This window comes from Diplodia seriata (assembly GCF_021436955.1).
Source record: "Diplodia seriata strain FDS-637 chromosome Unknown scaffold_6, whole genome shotgun sequence".
NCBI classification, from domain to species: Eukaryota; Fungi; Ascomycota; class Dothideomycetes; order Botryosphaeriales; family Botryosphaeriaceae; genus Diplodia; species Diplodia seriata.
Window position 1 is genome coordinate 502,525 of NW_027117313.1, and position 16,681 is coordinate 519,205.

The 16,681-nt window shown below is 58.2% G+C and overlaps 6 protein-coding genes across 6 annotated transcripts; 3 read left to right on the top strand and 3 right to left on the bottom strand.

Annotated features, from left to right (window-relative positions):
- Positions 1-165: 165 nt before the first annotated feature.
- SLS55_006058 (uncharacterized protein) lies at positions 166-1,261 on the top strand (the record flags this gene model as incomplete). Its single annotated transcript, XM_066777495.1, has 3 exons — positions 166-195; positions 263-689; positions 765-1,261. The coding sequence occupies 3 exons, from the start codon at positions 166-168 to the stop codon at positions 1,259-1,261; spliced, it is 954 nt and encodes a 317-aa protein (XP_066631590.1).
- Positions 1,262-2,202: 941 nt separating this feature from the next.
- Positions 2,203-5,168, bottom strand: SLS55_006059 (uncharacterized protein; the record flags this gene model as incomplete). Its single annotated transcript, XM_066777496.1, has 2 exons — positions 2,203-4,703; positions 4,763-5,168. 2 exons carry the CDS (start codon positions 5,166-5,168, stop codon positions 2,203-2,205), a joined length of 2,907 nt encoding a protein of 968 aa, XP_066631591.1.
- A 1,399-nt stretch (positions 5,169-6,567) lies between these two features.
- SLS55_006060 (uncharacterized protein) lies at positions 6,568-9,072 on the top strand (the record flags this gene model as incomplete). Its single annotated transcript, XM_066777497.1, has 10 exons — positions 6,568-6,626; positions 6,681-6,788; positions 6,837-7,079; positions 7,127-7,154; positions 7,205-7,268; positions 7,320-7,399; positions 7,446-7,617; positions 7,666-7,706; positions 7,762-7,899; positions 7,951-9,072. The coding sequence occupies 10 exons, from the start codon at positions 6,568-6,570 to the stop codon at positions 9,070-9,072; spliced, it is 2,055 nt and encodes a 684-aa protein (XP_066631592.1).
- A 1,248-nt stretch (positions 9,073-10,320) lies between these two features.
- SLS55_006061 (uncharacterized protein) lies at positions 10,321-12,136 on the top strand (the record flags this gene model as incomplete). Its single annotated transcript, XM_066777498.1, has 3 exons — positions 10,321-10,522; positions 10,576-11,150; positions 11,210-12,136. 3 exons carry the CDS (start codon positions 10,321-10,323, stop codon positions 12,134-12,136), a joined length of 1,704 nt encoding a protein of 567 aa, XP_066631593.1.
- A 571-nt stretch (positions 12,137-12,707) lies between these two features.
- Positions 12,708-14,608, bottom strand: SLS55_006062 (uncharacterized protein; the record flags this gene model as incomplete). The annotated part of the gene is made up of 4 exons (XM_066777499.1): positions 12,708-12,713; positions 12,766-13,193; positions 13,260-13,290; positions 14,135-14,608. The coding sequence occupies 4 exons, from the start codon at positions 14,606-14,608 to the stop codon at positions 12,708-12,710; spliced, it is 939 nt and encodes a 312-aa protein (XP_066631594.1).
- Positions 14,609-15,075: 467 nt separating this feature from the next.
- Positions 15,076-16,087, bottom strand: RSB1_1 (phospholipid-translocating ATPase rsb1; the record flags this gene model as incomplete). Its single annotated transcript, XM_066777500.1, has 2 exons — positions 15,076-15,742; positions 15,804-16,087. The coding sequence occupies 2 exons, from the start codon at positions 16,085-16,087 to the stop codon at positions 15,076-15,078; spliced, it is 951 nt and encodes a 316-aa protein (XP_066631595.1).
- Positions 16,088-16,681: the final 594 nt, after the last annotated feature.

Consider the following 16,681-nt stretch of genomic DNA (forward strand, 5'->3'; position numbering starts at 1 on the left):
TGAACAGGCACCCTAGGCTGCCGCGCGGACGCCGGTGCCTGAATCCTCCAAACAACCTCACCAATTCAAAGACATATATAAGGACCAGCAAAACCATCCCAAGACCTACGAAATCAACAAGACAGTCTCCCACCAAAGAATCAGGCCACTCCGAAGAAAAGAAACATGCAGCTCAAAAACATCGCAATTGTCGGAGTAAGCAACCACAACCCACAAAGCACCATCTATCCCCACCAGCAAGCTCACACCCCCCACCTTCCAGGCCGGCGGCAACATCGGAAAGCACGTCGTGCCCAAACTCCTCTCCGACGGGCACTTCCAAATCACCGCTCTAACGCGGGGCAACTACCAAGCGCCGGACGCGCGCATCAAAGTCGCAACCGTCGACTACTCAAGCCGGGCATCGCTGGCCGCGGCGCTGCAAGGCCAAGACGCCGTGCTCTCGCTCGTGCCGGGCGGGCAGGCCAAGTGGGGGCCGCAGAAGCTGCTCATCGACGCCAGCATCGACGCGGGCGCGCAGCTCTTCGTGCCCAGCGAGTTCGTCGCCAACATCCTCGCGCCGCAGTACGCCGTCTTCCCTGCGTCCTTCGTCGGCGACAAGGTCGCGCTGCGGCACTACCTCGCCGAGCAGGCGGCCGCCGGCAAGATCTGCTGGGCCGCCCTCAACGGAGGGCCGTTTTTCGACATGTGTAAGTTATATATGCTCTTAACGTCTGCCGTGTTGACCCGAACGCTGATGTGAAGTTTTGTCGCGGGAATGCCAGGGCTCCTCGGCGGCCCCGCAGGCTTCGACATCGCCGCCCGCAAGGCCACCATCTACGGCACCGGCGACAACCTCGCGTGCTGGACGCCGCTCCCCTTCATCGCCGCCGCGCTGCTCAACATGCTGCGCGCGCCCGACGCCGTCAAGAACAGGGCCGTCTTCGTCTGCGGCGTCCGAGGGCTCACGCAAAACGCGCTGCTGGAGGCGCTGGAGGCCGAGGTGGGCGGGAAGTTCGACGTCGAAAGGGTCGACGTCAGGAAGATGAAGGCGGACGCGCTCGAGCTGCTGGAGAGGGGCGAGGTCAAGGCCGCGATGCGCGGGTTGACGCTGAGCGGCCAGTTCAACGAGGAGGGCAGCGCGGCGGATTTCTGGCATCTGGTCGAGAACGAGCTGGTCGGGGTGGAGCCCGTGTGGGTGAGGGAGGCGGTGCGCATGACGCTGGCTGCTGCGGACTTGAAGGAACGGATCACGTCGGACAGCTGGGATGGCCGGAAGTAGGAAGGGATGATGCGCGGGAGGTGATTGGGAGAAGAGGGAATTGCCCCGAGCCGGTGGACTGAGGATTCTGGGCTTGAGACATGCTGGTCGTTGCTCAATAGAGGGCCTCCGGAGGAGCCTCAATTCCAACAGCACTTCAAGCCCCTTATCTGTTGTAGAATGCCTGCATCACACCTCCACGATAGGAAAGCTGAAGGCATTCAGTATCCATAAACATTGTTCCATTCTGATATGATCTTCCAAAATTCGCCACCTGCATTTACCTATTTCGTACATGTCGAAATTCCAGGGACATCTTCAACTGCAAGGGCGTTACTAAACTCATTCTAAGAGGTTACCCAACAAGCTGGTACTGATTACTTTCGTGGTGCCCTTCCCGTGCGAATCACCGTAGAGATCTTCGTTGCCGGCAAGATGAGTAAGATGAAGGGGTGATGGAAATGGTTGTAAAGCCGCTATTTTGCTCTTTGCGTGCTCGTCTCACGTAGCAAGCAAATCATGACCAAGCACACAGATTGGGCGCAACCTTCTCATTATTCATGCTACACTACACTAGTATTACCGATGTTCCCACAAATCCCTCCAAAGAATGCAATCGCCATGCCATCTTTTTTCTTTTTTTTTTCTCCTCCATACGCTTTTCCACCAATGCTGCAAACAAAAAACAAACAAACAACCGGGAGCCTATCTACACAAGGAAGCAGGCCGATTTTGTAAAGTACATTTTCCAACACAATAGGTGAAGGGAAGAACAGAAAAACAAGTAAGCCAGAAATAAGACAAAATTTTCAATCTCAGTATCGAAACCAAAAAGTTGCGACAAATTTTTTCGATGGGTGAAAAATTGCACAGGAAATTGTGCATTGCATGCGTGCTTGCTTGCCATCGCCGAGAACCCCGGGCACATGCTGGGACGATTGAAATCAGCGCTCCAAATGCTCTTACAGTTGAAGGAAGCACAGCGACAGGAAGACGCCGCCGAGCACCATCGCAGCCACCGAGACGGTGACGGTCGCCGCACCACCCGTGAACACGGATGGGTCGGTACTGCTACCCGCGTCGGAGCCGTGATCAGGGCCATCATCGGTGGGAGCAGCGTCAGGGCCAGAGCCCTCAGTGGGAGCGGCGTCAGAGCCAGAGCCCTTAGTGGGACCAGGGTGAGGGCCAGGGTGAGGGCCAGAAAGGGGAGGACCTTGATGGCCAGGTGTGGGAACACCGTAAGGGCCGGGGCCCTTGCCCTTGGGAGTCTCGGTGGGGTAGACCTCGCCGTCCTCTCCCTCGCTCTCATTCTCAGTGTCGGTGTCGGTGTCGGTGTCGGTGCCGGGGGACGGGGCATCGGTCACCTTAGGCTCAGAGCCCCTCCAGTACGAGGTAGGCAGAGTCTCCACAGGGGCATTATAGGGATCAGCAGTCGTGTAGTCCTCGTCCTCGCCGCACTCGTGGCAGGTGACAGTGAGCGTGGCGGTGATGGGCTTCGGACCGCATCCGCTGCTGCACTCGGTGACAGTGGTGGTCCAGCCCTTGGGGATGTAGTCACTGGTCGTGGGCTTGCACTCGTGCTTGCAGCCTTCCGTAACCGTGTACGTTTTGGGAGCGAGACCAGTGGAGCAGAACTCGTGAACCGTGATGGTGTACGTGGCATGGTCCTCGTAGCCCGAGTCGTAGCCGCCGGTGTAGCTCGGCTCGTAGCCATTGGTGTAGTCGGGCTCAGAGTCCGAATCAGAGCCATCAGTGTTGTAATCCGGCCCAGAGTCGTTGCTGTAGTCTGGCGTAGGCGTGTAGTAAGGCTCCGGGGTGTAGTACGGCGTGGGCGTGTAGTACGGCTCGGGGGAGGTATACGCGGGCTCGTAGGCGCTGCTATAGTCCGAGTCCGAGTCCGAGTCTGAGTCCGAGTCATGGCTGTTGTAATCCGGGCCAGAGTCGTTGCTGTAGTCCGGCGTAGGCGTGTAGTACGGCTCGGGAGTGTAGTACGGCGTGGGAGTGGCGTAGGTGGGCTCGTAGGCGCTGCTATAGTCGGTGTCCGAGTCCGAGTCATCGCTGTTGTAGTCAGGGCCAGAGTCGTTGGTGTAGTCTGGTGTAGGCGTGTAGTACGGCTCGGGAGTGTAGTACGGCGTGGGAGTGGTGTAGTCCGAGTCTGAGTCCGAGTCTGAGCTGTTGTAGTCCGGCTCCGAGTCGTTGGTGTAGTCCGGCGTGGGGGTGTAGTACGGCTCGGGAGTGTAGTACGGCTCGGGAGTGTGGTGCGGCCCGGGATGGTGGTGCGGCCCGGGAGTGTAGTGCGGCTCATCGCACTCCGTGGTAGTCGTGTACACCGTCTCGTATTCCTCGTCAGTGTCAGAGTCGGTGTTGTAGTCAGGCTCTGAATCGTTGGAGTAGTCCGGCGTGGGGGTGTAGTACGGCGCAGGAGTGGGGTAGTACGGCTCGGGAGTGTAGTACGTCTCAGGGTAGTCGGTGGCATACTTGTCGCACTCCGTGGTAGTCGTGTACACCGTCTCGTACTCGGGCTCGGAGTCAGAGTCGCCAGAATAGTCCGGCTCATCGTTGGTGTAGTCAGGCTGAGGGCTCGGGGTGTGCCAGGGCTTGGGCTTGGGAGTGTAGTAAGGCTCGTCGGGGTAGTTGGTGGCGTAGTCGTCGCAGTCCTTCGTCGTAGTAGTCGTATACGCCGGCTCGTAGGCGTGGTCGTTGTCCGAGTCCGACTCGTCGGTGCTGTAGTCCGGCTCGGAGTCATGGGTGTAGTCGGGAACAGGCTCCGGCGTGTAGTACGGCTCAGGGGTGTAGTACGGCGTAGGCGTGTAGTACGGCGTAGGCGTGTAGAACGGCCGGGGAGTCTTGTCGTAGGGCTCGTCCTCGTAGCCGGAGCCCTCGGAGTCGCTAGAGTACGACTCAGGCGCCGCATCGTAAGGCTTGTCTTCGTAGCCGGAGCCTTCAGAGTCGCTGGAGTACGGCTCAGGGGCTGAGTCATAGGGCTTGTCTTCGTAGCCAGAGCCCTCAGAGTCGGAACCAGAGTCGTAGCCCGAAGGGGACGGCTTGTGAGGCAGATGAGGCGGGTAAGGACGCGGCGTCGGACCGTACGACGGCTCGTCGTAGGAAGGCGTCTCGTAAGAAGGCTCGTCGTAGGAGGGGGTCTCGTACGAAGGCTTTCCGTGATAAGGCTTCCCGTGCCCGTAAGAGGGCGTCTCGTACCCGCCGTAAGGTTCTTCGTCGGAAGTTTCTCCATCAGAGTAGCCCTCCGAGGGAGGCTCGCCATCAGAGTAGCTGCCATCAGAGTAGTTCCCATCAGAGTAGTTCTCGTCAGAGTAGTTCTCATCAGAGTAGCTCCCATCAGAAGGTCCGCCGTCAGAGTAGCTACCATCAAAGGGCTCGCCATCATCGTAAGAAGGCCCATCATACGGCGACTCCGGGTACGGGGTGACTCCGGGAGATCCGTAGTCACCGTAGTAAGGACCTACAAGTGCGAATCAGTAACAGCTCCGTGCCGTAAAACAGCTAGCGGGCAAAACCTACCACCGGTATGAGGATAGACTTCGGTCCTTGTTCCATAGACGTAGCTGGTGACGGTGTAGACCTGCTCAGCCCCGTCATAGGTTGAGGTGACCTGGTTGACGATTGTGGTCGTCGCTTCGGTGACCACGGTGGTGTCGCAACAGGTCGCGCCGAAATCGGCATCCTCAGTCACCGCATCAACTTGGGCGAATGGACGGATTACTGGAGTAGCACCGCCAAACCGGACCTCGTCTTCCGTAGGGGAGCTCGTCTGGACGGGGGTATCGAACAAGTCCGGAGTGAAGTCGGTCGAGAAGTCGGTAGGCATGGCCGATTCGGAGACGTCGGTGCCATCGACGGCGATATCCCCCTGGGGCCGGCCTTGGACGGCCAAAGCCAGGAGGGGTGCGACGATAGCAGCACGCATGTTTGCCTTCCGCTTTGGAGAAAAGAAGGAAAAGCGCTGCTCGTGCTCGGTGCAGGGGGAGCAACCAAAGGCCGGGATCCCGAGTTTGAAGCAGAACGCTGGTGTAGGCGGCTAGGCAAGTGAGCGAATGAAGGTTGCTGCGGATCAGAGCTGGGAAGCCATGCGAGCTGCAATTTGTACACGGCGTCAAGAGCTGAGATGCGAGCATTCCGGTATCCCGAGAGGCCCAAACAAAAAACAAGACGGGAGGCTAGAACGGCAGGCGAGATTGGCGTTGGGGTGGGAGAGATGACAGGAACGCATAGCGAGGGGGCCGAAGGGCTGCAGATCGGACGGATAGCGTAAGAGCCTCTCACGCAGGGTCTGGATGAAGACTTTTGCGGAAAATATCGACATTTGCGGCAAATGCTTCGTATGGCTGTAGATGGGAAGTGCATCTGAGACAATACAGACAAGCAGCCACACGCTTCTGGGCAACGGCTTGTTTCTCGCTTGGCGCTGCTTGTTCCGCTTGTGTTGCTTGTCGTGTTTGCATTGTTGGCTACTTCGGTAATCTCATGGGGAATGGAAGTCGGCTAGCGCGTTCTCAATCGTAGAATGAGGCGGCTGGCAGTACCAAAGCGGGCATAGCCAGTCATCCATTTCCATGTTGCTAGGTTGGCCAATTCTTGCCTAAAGAGAGTGAGCATCTAGGCCGGGGGAGCCCAAGCACGTAGGCACGTGGAGTCACGTGGGACAGGGAGGTTAGCGGTTAGGTAAGTTTTTCAACGACAACGGATCTCATGAAAAAATGACAGACACAGGTTCGGTCGGAGGAGGTCAGCTGGCTACAACGCTGCGTTCTCACGCTGCCACCGAGAATGCATTGAGCTCTTGCACTGAGGCTGGCGGCGGCAACTTCAGCCAAGCTGAGGCGGGGCAACCGGGGCACATGCCTGATCACACATGTTGGCGACTTGGTTCCCCGAGTTGCAAGCGTGCCTGCGGCAAACGCGGATCGTCAGGCGCACGATGAGAGTTCCAGGTAGCCGTGGCGGGTGACGTGCTGGATTCCGGGATGGCATCGCAACGATCCGGTTCGGCTTGCACGGCCAGATGGTGGGCTTGGCGGTGGTATTTAGACGACGCAGCAACTTATCGCGACGGCGGCGGCAGGTCGAGCAGGCGGTGCGCCTGGTGTTGGACGCGTCGGGAGACGCGTCGTTGGCAAGCGCGATGGATTACGTCAGTTTGGGGCTATCCTCGGTCCCGCACGCGGGCCTATCAGGGGCTAGCGATCGTCGCAGGGGAGCTACCTGATGCAGCTAGCTTGGCGGGCAGCGCGTAAGGCTGGACGCAACACACGCACCCGCCGCGGCCTCCACCCGCAGGCGCGCTGAGGCTCTGCTATGCCTGGACTATGGCCCCCCGCTCACCCTTTCCGCCCATTGTCTGCATCGTCGACTTCCACCACGCCCGGTATGTGCCCCGCCCGCCGCCCGCTCGCTGCGCCCGCCGCTGACGTGCCCACAGGGGTCCTGAAGTAGAGACGTGGATCGGTGTCGAACATGGCTCTGATCCGTCGGCGGAGAACGACTGGCCGCTGCTGCCGTTCATGGCCTTGTCCGACGGCGCCCACGCGTGAGCCTCGACTCCTGCGGCCCGCCCGACGCGCGCTGACAGCCCCAGGGCCACCGAGGACTTCTCTTACTTCACGCTGAGACACGAACGAACGGCTGACAGCCCCGCCACCTCCCTCTTCGGCATTGCCTGCACCCGCCAGCTCGACGCCAACGAGCTCATCAACCGCCCCGCCGATGTCACCCGCTCCGTCGTCCAGAAAGCCGTCGTCGTCATTTCCGACAGCCCACAACACTTTGGCCACCTGCGCGAGAAGCTCTCCGTCGTCACCAAGGCGTGGTTTGCCCAGAGGTTCGTGGAACACGCTGTGAGCTAGGGCCAAGGCTGACAGTCCCCAGAGACTTCACCGACCTGGAAATCCTTCAGGTTAGTTGCCTTCGCTGACCGCTGCCGTGGCATATACTGAAGCTGTACAGCGCTTCCAAGAGAGTCTGGCCAAGACTTTCAAGGATCGGGAACATGAGCGGGACCAGTTCTTCGGTGCGCCGACCCTCTCTCGCCTCCACATGAGCTTGGCTGACCGAATCTCAGGCCTGTCGCTCCGCGAAATCATTCGCGAGTTCAAGCAGCAAACCCTGGTGCTCTTCAAGTGCTGTCTCCTGCAGCCAAAGGTATGCGTCTGGTCCAACCCGACTCGTCCTTTGCTGACCGCTGTAGATGCTCTTTTTCGGTTCCAACTGCGAGCGCTTGTGTCTCCTCCAGTTCTCGTTGGTGTCGTTGATCCCTAGCTTAATCAGGCAACTCCATGATTCCGCCGATCCGGCCTTCAACTCTTACGAGGAGAACCTACAAAGACCGACGTCTTTGAAAACGAGCGAGCGCGCATCTTGTATGTTTATCGTCCTTTTCAAACGAGCGGCACTGACATGATGGACAGTATTGGCGTACATGGGGTTGCCTCTTCAGCTTTTTGGAAAGGTTGATGCCGTTCTGTCTGAATCATAGCCAGCAGCCAGGTGCTGACACCTTCTAGGGAAGCTTGTTTGGGCCTTACACTCCGCTGCAGCAGCTCGACCTGCTTGCTGACAGAGACACCAAATCGTACATTGTCGGTTCGACCAATTCCCTGTTGCTGCAACAGAAAGACCGATACAGCGATATTCTAATCAACGTACTTCCCCAATTACCAAGTCTGCCGAGCATCTGCTGACTTCCATGGAAGCTTGATGAGGATGTCATTACCATTTCTTCCCCTTCGCTTCGTACCGCCCTTGGTCTGTCTACTCCGGATCGCCGATGGATTGATTTCTTGACGCAGCAAGTGAACGACACGTGGGACGAAAACAACCCCGGACGGCCAAACACGCTTGGTTATGCCGGCAGTGAGGAGTTTATCCGCCTTCAGTTCGAAGAATACCTCCTCGCGTTGCTCTCAGCGACAAAGTACCGACTGTACCGTGAAGCTCACAAGGACGACCCTAAAGGCCCTGTCATTGACGAGATAGATGGCGATCCGTCGGCCGAGTTCAACAATGAATTCATTCTCTCGTGGATGAGAACGGAAAACTTCCGTATCTTCAACCAATACACGGACGAGCACCTTTTCGACATTGTCACTCCCGAACACCCTTGCAGCGGTGGACTCACCATGGAAGACGTGCAACGGCGACTAAACGCACAAGTCCAAGCACTACACCTTGACGAGCGGTTCGCTCACGGAAAAGAGACGATCAACAAGCAATTTGCCGAGGGCCAGAAGAAGGTATCCACGGCTTTCAACAATTTGTGGAACGATATCGAGGTAATGCGCGAGGCACAGCGCAAGAAGGCCGAGGAAGACAAACGGATTGCAGCAGAGAAAGCAGCGGCGGAGGCTCGAGACGGTGGGAACTCACCGACGGCCAGTGTGGCTGGTAGCACGCGGACTGAACGAGCGAGCGCGTATCTTTCTTCTTGGAGCCAGTGGGCATCGGAAAAACGAGCAGGTTGGCGCAAGTCTACAAACTCGGATATGTCTGCCTCGTCCCCCGTGCCTCTCGCGTCACCAACTGGCAGCAGTTACTCGCTATCCTCACCGATCGAGAGCAGGGTTCTCTTTGACGAGAGGATGTCCCTTGAGGAGTCGACGAAGGGCTCGTTTGATGGTGGTTCTAAGAACAACCCTCATGACGAAGGGAGGAATTCCACAGCAGCGGCGGAGAAGGTTCCATCCCCCAAAGCTCGAGATGAGGACGACGAGAAGAGCGACCGGGAAGGTGAGAGTCAGAAGGAAAAAGAAGAGAGGGAGAAAACGGAGCTTGATGAAGAAGTGGAACGTGCAAGGCAGGCTTGGGGATCGAATTAGTGATGACGACAATGTGCTCTTTGGAGAAGTTCCTGGCATGTTTCCCGACATGCGTCTTCTGTTTCCCATTTGGTCGGTAGGTTAATCTGTTGTTGCTTTACGAATGGCGGTTGACGTGTTTCATCTCTGCATAGCAAAGTAGGGGCGGCTGTGTGTTTCTATTGGAAAGGATTGGCGGGATACGTACAAGGTAGCACCAGCTCTGCTGTTGGCGCCCACAATGACTTATGACCAAGACAAAAGGTGGGAGAACATGGTTCGTGCCTTCAATGTATCTACGAACTCGACATGAATAATCTGCGCTAGAGGTTCTCTTTCGTGCGACGCGTCTTGGGCTAGACACGCGGAAGGGATGACGACGGAACAACGACTGCGAGTGCCACAAAAGCTTGTTCGCTTTTGCGTTTGGCCTTGACACATGCTTGGGGCTTGTGCAACAGACGGCGATATTCTTCGCATCCCATGGAGACAGCCCTTGCAGAGGTGCCTCGCCTCGGCCGGACGTATCCGAGTTCCAAGGAATGGAATTGCACAACCACTGCGCCCTAATGCGGGCAAACAGCAATCGAAAAATTTCTCACCGGGAAGCTGCATTCCCATCGGGGTCGGGTACCCTGTTTTTCTCAAAGTTCACTTCACGTGGCAGACAGGCTTCATCGTCAGTGGTGCGGCGGGTGCCGAACACAGGAGCACCGTGGAACAAGAATAAGTAAAAATAGATGGTGGAAAGGTACGCAGTCAAGGTGGCAAAGGGGTGAGGGCGAAGGTGAGTGCTCTTCATCTACATACGACATCGAAGCCATCAATCGCGCGACGTTGTAAGCGAAAATCGAAAGTCGGTCTCCGAGATTGATGTCGTTTACCGAGCCGGGCGTGGTCCGAATCGAGCCATCTTCCGCCCGCCTTCCTATCGGCGGCAGATGACATTATTCCGGCGACGCTTGGTGCCATATGTGTCTGGCAGACGGAACGAAAACTGCAGTGTCGTACATTTCATGACGAGTTCGGTGCAGCAGCGGCTACATGCAGGCCCTCGGTGCGTGTTGACTCGGTCAATAATAGGCTGAATTTAGAGCTCGCTTGGAGACGAGGTTCTGCTGCGGGATAAGTACGCGGGCATTGGCCAATGGTGTGAGGAGTGGATCCCCGCGACAGCATTGGCGACGAGCACGCCATCGCCGTTCCTGCAGCTATAAAGATGGACTTGGATATGTTTCACAAAACACACAAGCCACCAAGAAAGAGAAAATGGTGGCCAAAACCATTGGGCTGGGCTTGCTCTTCTCGCAGCTCTGCGCGGCTGCCGGCCCGTTCCTGCAGACGCTGAACGGCAGTTGGGTCATCGGCAATGACCTCTGGAACATCACGCAGGGCTCCGTGTACGGGAAGCCTGCGTACTACAAGGGCAAGGACATCATCGGCGACGCGGTTGGCCACTACGTCGGCTACAGTACTTCCCCCGCCATCGACCACTCCCCCGCACACCACAGCTGACCGAAACAGACGGAGAAAACAACCTGGTCTTCACGTCGGCCGAGATCGTGGCGCGTGGCGACGACTACATCGACGTTAGCTTCACCGCAGACCAGGGAGAATTCCACTGGGTCATCTTCAACGACCTGCCCGGCGCGTACCAGTACTTCGTAAACAGAGCCCTCCCCACCCTGGGTGTTTTCAGGTCTCTCTTCCGCCTCGACAACCAGACCTTCACGGACGGCCGCACGCACATCAAAGACGAGCCGCTCCCGCCGTGGTATCTGTATCAGAACGCCACCAAGGTGCAGGACGAGACGTGGGAGCTCGCCAACGGCACCTACCTCACCAAGTATGACTGGAGCGCCTTCATCCGCGACATCGACTTCTACGGCGTCTACGGAGAGGGCTTCGGCAGCTGGTACATCCGCCCCGGCACCGACTACTTCAACGGCGACCACCTGAAGCAAGAGCTCATTGTCCACCGCGAATCCGCCACCGGCGACGCCGTGCAGCTCAACGTCGTGCACGGAACCCACTTCATGGCCTCCTCCTCCGACGTCTTCCCCGACGGAAAGATCTTCGGTCCCTGGCTCTGGTATCTGGTAAGCAAGCCACAGCCCCCAAACGCCAACACCACGTCCTAACGCCTCCTGCACAACAGAACGACGGCTCCAAAGCCGACGCCTCGACCCGGCAGCAGCAAGAGTTCGCCGCGTGGCCCTACGCCTGGCTCAACGACACGTCCTACCAGACGCGCGCATCCAGCGTGACGGGGCAGCTGCGCCTCTCCTCGGGCGCGGCCGCCGCCCACGCCGCCGTCTTCCTGGGCGAGAACCGTTCCAACAAGACGACGCTGGACCAAGGCGCGCTCTACAACTACGCCACTTACGCCGACGCCGACGGCCGCTTCGCCTTCGCCTCGGTGCGCGCGGGCACGTACGGCCTCTACGCGTGGCCGGGCCCCAACTCAACCACACTCACCAACGTCACCACGACCTACGTCGCCAACGACGTCGCCATCGAGGCGGCGGCCGGCAGCGTCGCCCTCGCGGACCTCCCCACGTGGCAGGTGCCCGCCAACCGCGCGCCCATCTTCCAACTCGGCGCCGTCGACCGGCGCGCGGCCGAGTTCGCGCTCGGCGGCGCCCCCTACACGCACGGCCTGGTCGACCGGGTCCCCGCGAACCTGACGTACACGTTCGGCGCGTCCGAGCCGGGGGCCGACTGGTATTTCGCGCAGTCGGCGCTGGGGACGTGGGACATTGACTTCGAGATCGGGGCCGTCGACGCCGGAAGGAATCGCTCGGCGTTGCTGAGCGTGGCCCTCGCGGGCTTCAGTCGCGGGACGAGCGCGGGCATCTATGTTAATGGCGAGGCGAATCGCGTCGGGAATTTGACGACGGATGATGTGCCGTCGGATCCTGGGTTGTATCGCAGCGCGACGGTGGCGGGGGAGTGGCATTTGTTTGAGTTTGAGGTGGGGAGGGGCGTGTTGAGGGAGGGGTGGAATACGGTGAGTTTTGTGGTGGAGAGGAGTACGAGGTGGAGGGGGTGGTTGTGGGATAGTGTGCTTTTGGAGTGGGTGTGAGGGGGTTGAGGTTGTTCTGTCGCGGTTGCGGGGAGGTGGGTGTACATACATACATGTAGAATTTGAAATAAGGCTCTCAGAGCGGATTCGAACTTGCGCCAGTGACAACTTCCATTTTGCTTGTTGCCATCAACGAGGGCAAGCGACGAGCAATGCAACACTGTAGATGACAAAAAAGAAAAGAAAAAAAGTTAGGCCTGGAATCCAGACCCTCTAAAACCTCTTTTCAGGGGTTTTCCCCCTTTGATCCCAGCGGGGAAGGTGGTGGAGTGTTAGAGGAACAGTTTGTTCCGACCATGCAAGGTGGCCATCCACATCCGCACCATAGGCCCGAAGACCCTTAGGTGAAGTATCGAATGTGCTGGTAGGCTTTTAAAGACATGGCTTTACTGTGATTACAATGATTTACTTGTAAGCTCTTGCTGTGTCTCAAAACTTTCAGGTATCACTGTTTACGGTCAAGAAGATACATCTGGCAGTCTTCCAAGCTGGGCCTAATAAAACGCCGCGTATTCGAAATCGGCTGGCGCGAAGCATTGTTCTAGCTCACCGAATGCATATACCCCAAACATCATTCCTGTGAAAGCCGCGCCAACAGCTGGGTCTTTCGTCATAGCTTCGCTACTCACCCGTCCAACCCATTGGATCTCCACCTCACTTTCGAGCCCGAATTCCTCCCTGAACCCAAGCTCGTATCCATGATCCGACTTGATGGTCAGCACGACATCCGAGGTCGACGACTTCAGCTCAAAGTCCCTCGTCTCTCCCTCGGCAGGACGAACCCGTATTATTCTCCCACCATGCGTTCCATTCTCCGACGCCCTCCGGATTCCGATGCTCGAATAAGTATGTTGGTTCCAATACACAACAGCGCCCGCTTCGGTTCTGGCAGAATCCGGTCTGAAAGACAGCTTCGTCTCCCACGTCACCGGATCATGCGTCTGCTTCCTCAGAAACAAAGTCGGGCAGGCCGGCGTGGACAGCGTGTACGGGCCACCATACAGCCGCAGGTGGCCAGGTCGTTCCGTGAGCGAGAAGTCCTCCTTCAACGGCGTATCTGGCATGCTCCGTCAGCGTCTCACCACAGACAATCAGTGCCTCCTTGGAAAAGAAAAACACTCACTCTTGCGATACCAACCCAGCTGCATCTTCTCCTGCGCAGCGAAACCATCCCGCCACGCCGGCGACGATTCAAGCCGATACAGCCCTTCCGCCTCGCCAACGAGCCCGACCTCCTTCCCGTGGTTGAACACCGGCCAATCATCCACCCACGTCACCGGCACGAGAAACGTCTCTCTCCCTACAACGCACCAACGTCAGCATCTCAGCTTCAACCAAACCCATCCACCCACTACATCAGAGAGGGTGAGAAAGAAAGAGAGAGAGAAAAAAAAAAAAGAAGAGGAACCCCACCAAAAACCGACGCCCCCGCCCCCGCCGCCCCCCTCCCCCTCCTCACCCCCAAAAACACCGCCCACCACCTCCCATCCGCCGCCTCCACCAAATCCGCATGCCCGCACCTCTCCACCTCGCCCTCACCTCCTCCCCCCAACACCGTCGGCCCGACCTCCCACTCGCCACCACCATCCAGCACACCACCCTCCTTCCGGCAAACGACCTCGCAGTGACCGCCCTCGGTGCCGCCCTCGGCGGTGAACAGGTACAGCCACCGGCCGCGACGAAAAAGGTGCGAGCCCTCGGCGACGCCGGGCGGCGTGGGGGAGGAGCGCAGGAGGACGGGCGGGGAGAGGGCGGCGCCGGTGGGGAGGTGGATGCGGGAGGTGTGGATGGCGAAGTCTTTGGAGAGGGGGGGCGTGCGGGGGGTTTTGCGGAAGGTGGTGGAGAGGTAGGTTGTTGTTGTGGTGGGGGAAGTGGTTGTGTCGAAGAAGAGCTGGGTGTGGGGGATGTTAGTCTGGGGTCTGGGGGAGAGCAAGCAAAGAGGGAAGACGAGGACGACGACGAAGAAAGGTAAAAAGAGAAAGAAAGCACAGTACATACATCCTGATCGAACCCGACCTGGTCAAACCACACGGGATCCGACCAACCCCCCTCATCCCACACGTCCTCGTTCCTGACATAAAACCCGCGCGGCCACACGCGCTCCTCGTCCGCCTGCGGCCGGTACCGGTCGAAGCACGCCGTCGCCACGTAAAACGCGCCGTCGTGGTGTCGGATCGTCGGCGCCCACACGCCGCCGCCCGTCTCCGGCGTGCGCACGTCCAGCTGCGAGCGGCGGGTGAGGGCGTGCCCGATCAGCGTCCACCGCACCAGATCGCGGCTGTGGTAGATAGGTACGCCTGGGAAGTACTCGAAGGTCGACGTCACGAGGAAGTAGTCCGGGCCGACGCGGACGATGGACGGGTCCGGGTTGAAGCCCGGGAGGATGGGGTTGTTGTAGGCGCCCATTGTTTCTTTTCCGACGCTGGTGTGGAAGCTGTTGCGGGAGTTGGGTCTTTGGATAAGCTTTGCCATTGGCGATCCTCTTCTTTAAATTTCGGGACCCGGCTAAGCATGGTTTTGATTCCCGGGACTGGGGGGAAAGGAGCCCCACATTTTGCGGAGGGTGGCGTGGATGCCCACTACTACTGCGGAATAACTCTCCTGGGCTCTAAAAGCACGTTGGGATAGCCTGAGTCGAGCACATTATCGAAAAAGATGAACGGGATCTATCATGAATTTTCCACGTCTAAACTCTCAGTAGAAATAGTGTAAAGGAACAGAAATTAAACAACAGATAGGTCAGTAAGATCTTGGGACTCGTGAGATGAGAAAATGCTGTCAGTGGAAGTCTGACCCACACTGCCGGAGATTCCTGGTCCTCTCTTTCCTCCAGCGATGTCGTTGCTCGAGGAATAACCGCCCTCTCCGGCCATCTCTGCGCTGAAAAACAGACTGCTCGCACACCACCTTGCCCCAACAGGAACAAAACACTCCTATACCTAAGCTCTCTCCTCTTCCGTCTCCGAAAACCCAGTCTCTTTGCTCCTCTCGCCGCCCTTCCTCTTGCCAAACGACCAGTCCGCCTCGCCAAACCTCCCACGGAAGCAGACGCCGGGGTGGAAGACGGTCAGGGCGATGCACGCGATGAAGATCATCGGGCCCTCCAAGATCATGAACAGCAGCTCGTTGTTCGCCAAGTCGCCATCGAAGCCCTCGTTCAGCTCCAACAGGCGGTAGATGCAGCGGACGAAGATGGTAACGGTCGCGAGGGCGATTCCGAACAGGAACAGCTTCCACATCTTCGTCCGCCTCAGCCCCTCGAAGCTCTCGTTCAGCCGGTGCTTGTTCTGCACCACCCGCCACGCGAACTCGGCGCACAGCAGGATGAAGGCCGCCAGCGACGCCACCTGCGTCGCCAGCCCGGCGATCATGATGTTGACGCCCGTGTTGCGCAGGTCGGGTTGGTCCTTGTCCGCCGTGGCGGTGAGGGCGCCGCCCGCCGCCTGCAGGATCAGCGAGAGCAGGTCGCAGCATACGAAGATGATGGCGTAGGTGCGCGGCGCGATGCGCGATACGTGCTGGCCGTATACCACGACGATGCGGCCGAGGCAGAGGTAGATGGCGGCGCTGAGGAAGGCCGGGCCGATAGTAAGGCAGATTAGGTATCTTTTCCCATGGGTTAGTGTCTCGGTGTAGGCGAAGAGGGCAGGGAAATGGAGTGACTCACTCGAGGAAGGGATCGAATGGGAACGGGTTGAAATGGAGCTGGACGCGGCCGACGTAGCCGATGATCTCAAGGGCCAGTCCGCCGATCATACCGACGAGGAAGCCCCATGTCCGATAACGAATGCCGAAGAAGAGTTGGAAGGGCACGAGGACGGCGAAGATGGCGAGATAGGTGGCGTTGCCGGCAAGTGTTGGTATGTAGGTGAAGTTGGCGAGCTCGAGCGAGCAAGTGTCGATTGTGCAGTACTCGCCCGGGTCCTCCATGATTTGCGTGGAATTGGCCATTGTTGTATCGTGTGGGTAGATTCAAGGAATGCAGTGAATGTGGAGATTCAGTGAACGAGGGAAGTCCAGTGAATATAAGACTGTTGGCTGTGTAGACGCATGATGAAAAGCAAAAGTCGATGGATTAAAGAACGGATTGGGTTCTCACGGTGGAATCCATCATGGCAGTGCAGCGAGCCGCAGTGGTTTCGACCATGATCCTTTTCCCACAACCTTATCTGGCGCTGCAGCAACACGTATCTTAGAAGGGGCGCAGTTGATCCTTCGTTGCGTGTAACGTTGGGGGCGGGCGCAGCGAGCCAACCACAGCGGGGCATTTTGTTGTTGCCTGAAGCTGCAATGCCTCGTCTTACTGCTCGGACTCGGACTCGGCCACGGACGAGGCTTCCCGCCGTTGACAAGCCCCAAAGCCACCAAGCCACCGTATACCTTCCAGTCAGCGGTGCGAGTACTCGTAACACGCTTTTCCAAAACGGTACAAAGACGCGAAAGGAGCCGTTTGTGGCGCTTGCTGCAACGCCAACGCCAATGATTAAGAATGATGCTTTCCGTACACGAAGTGTGATTGATCGATTTGCAAGACTTTCAGGAACT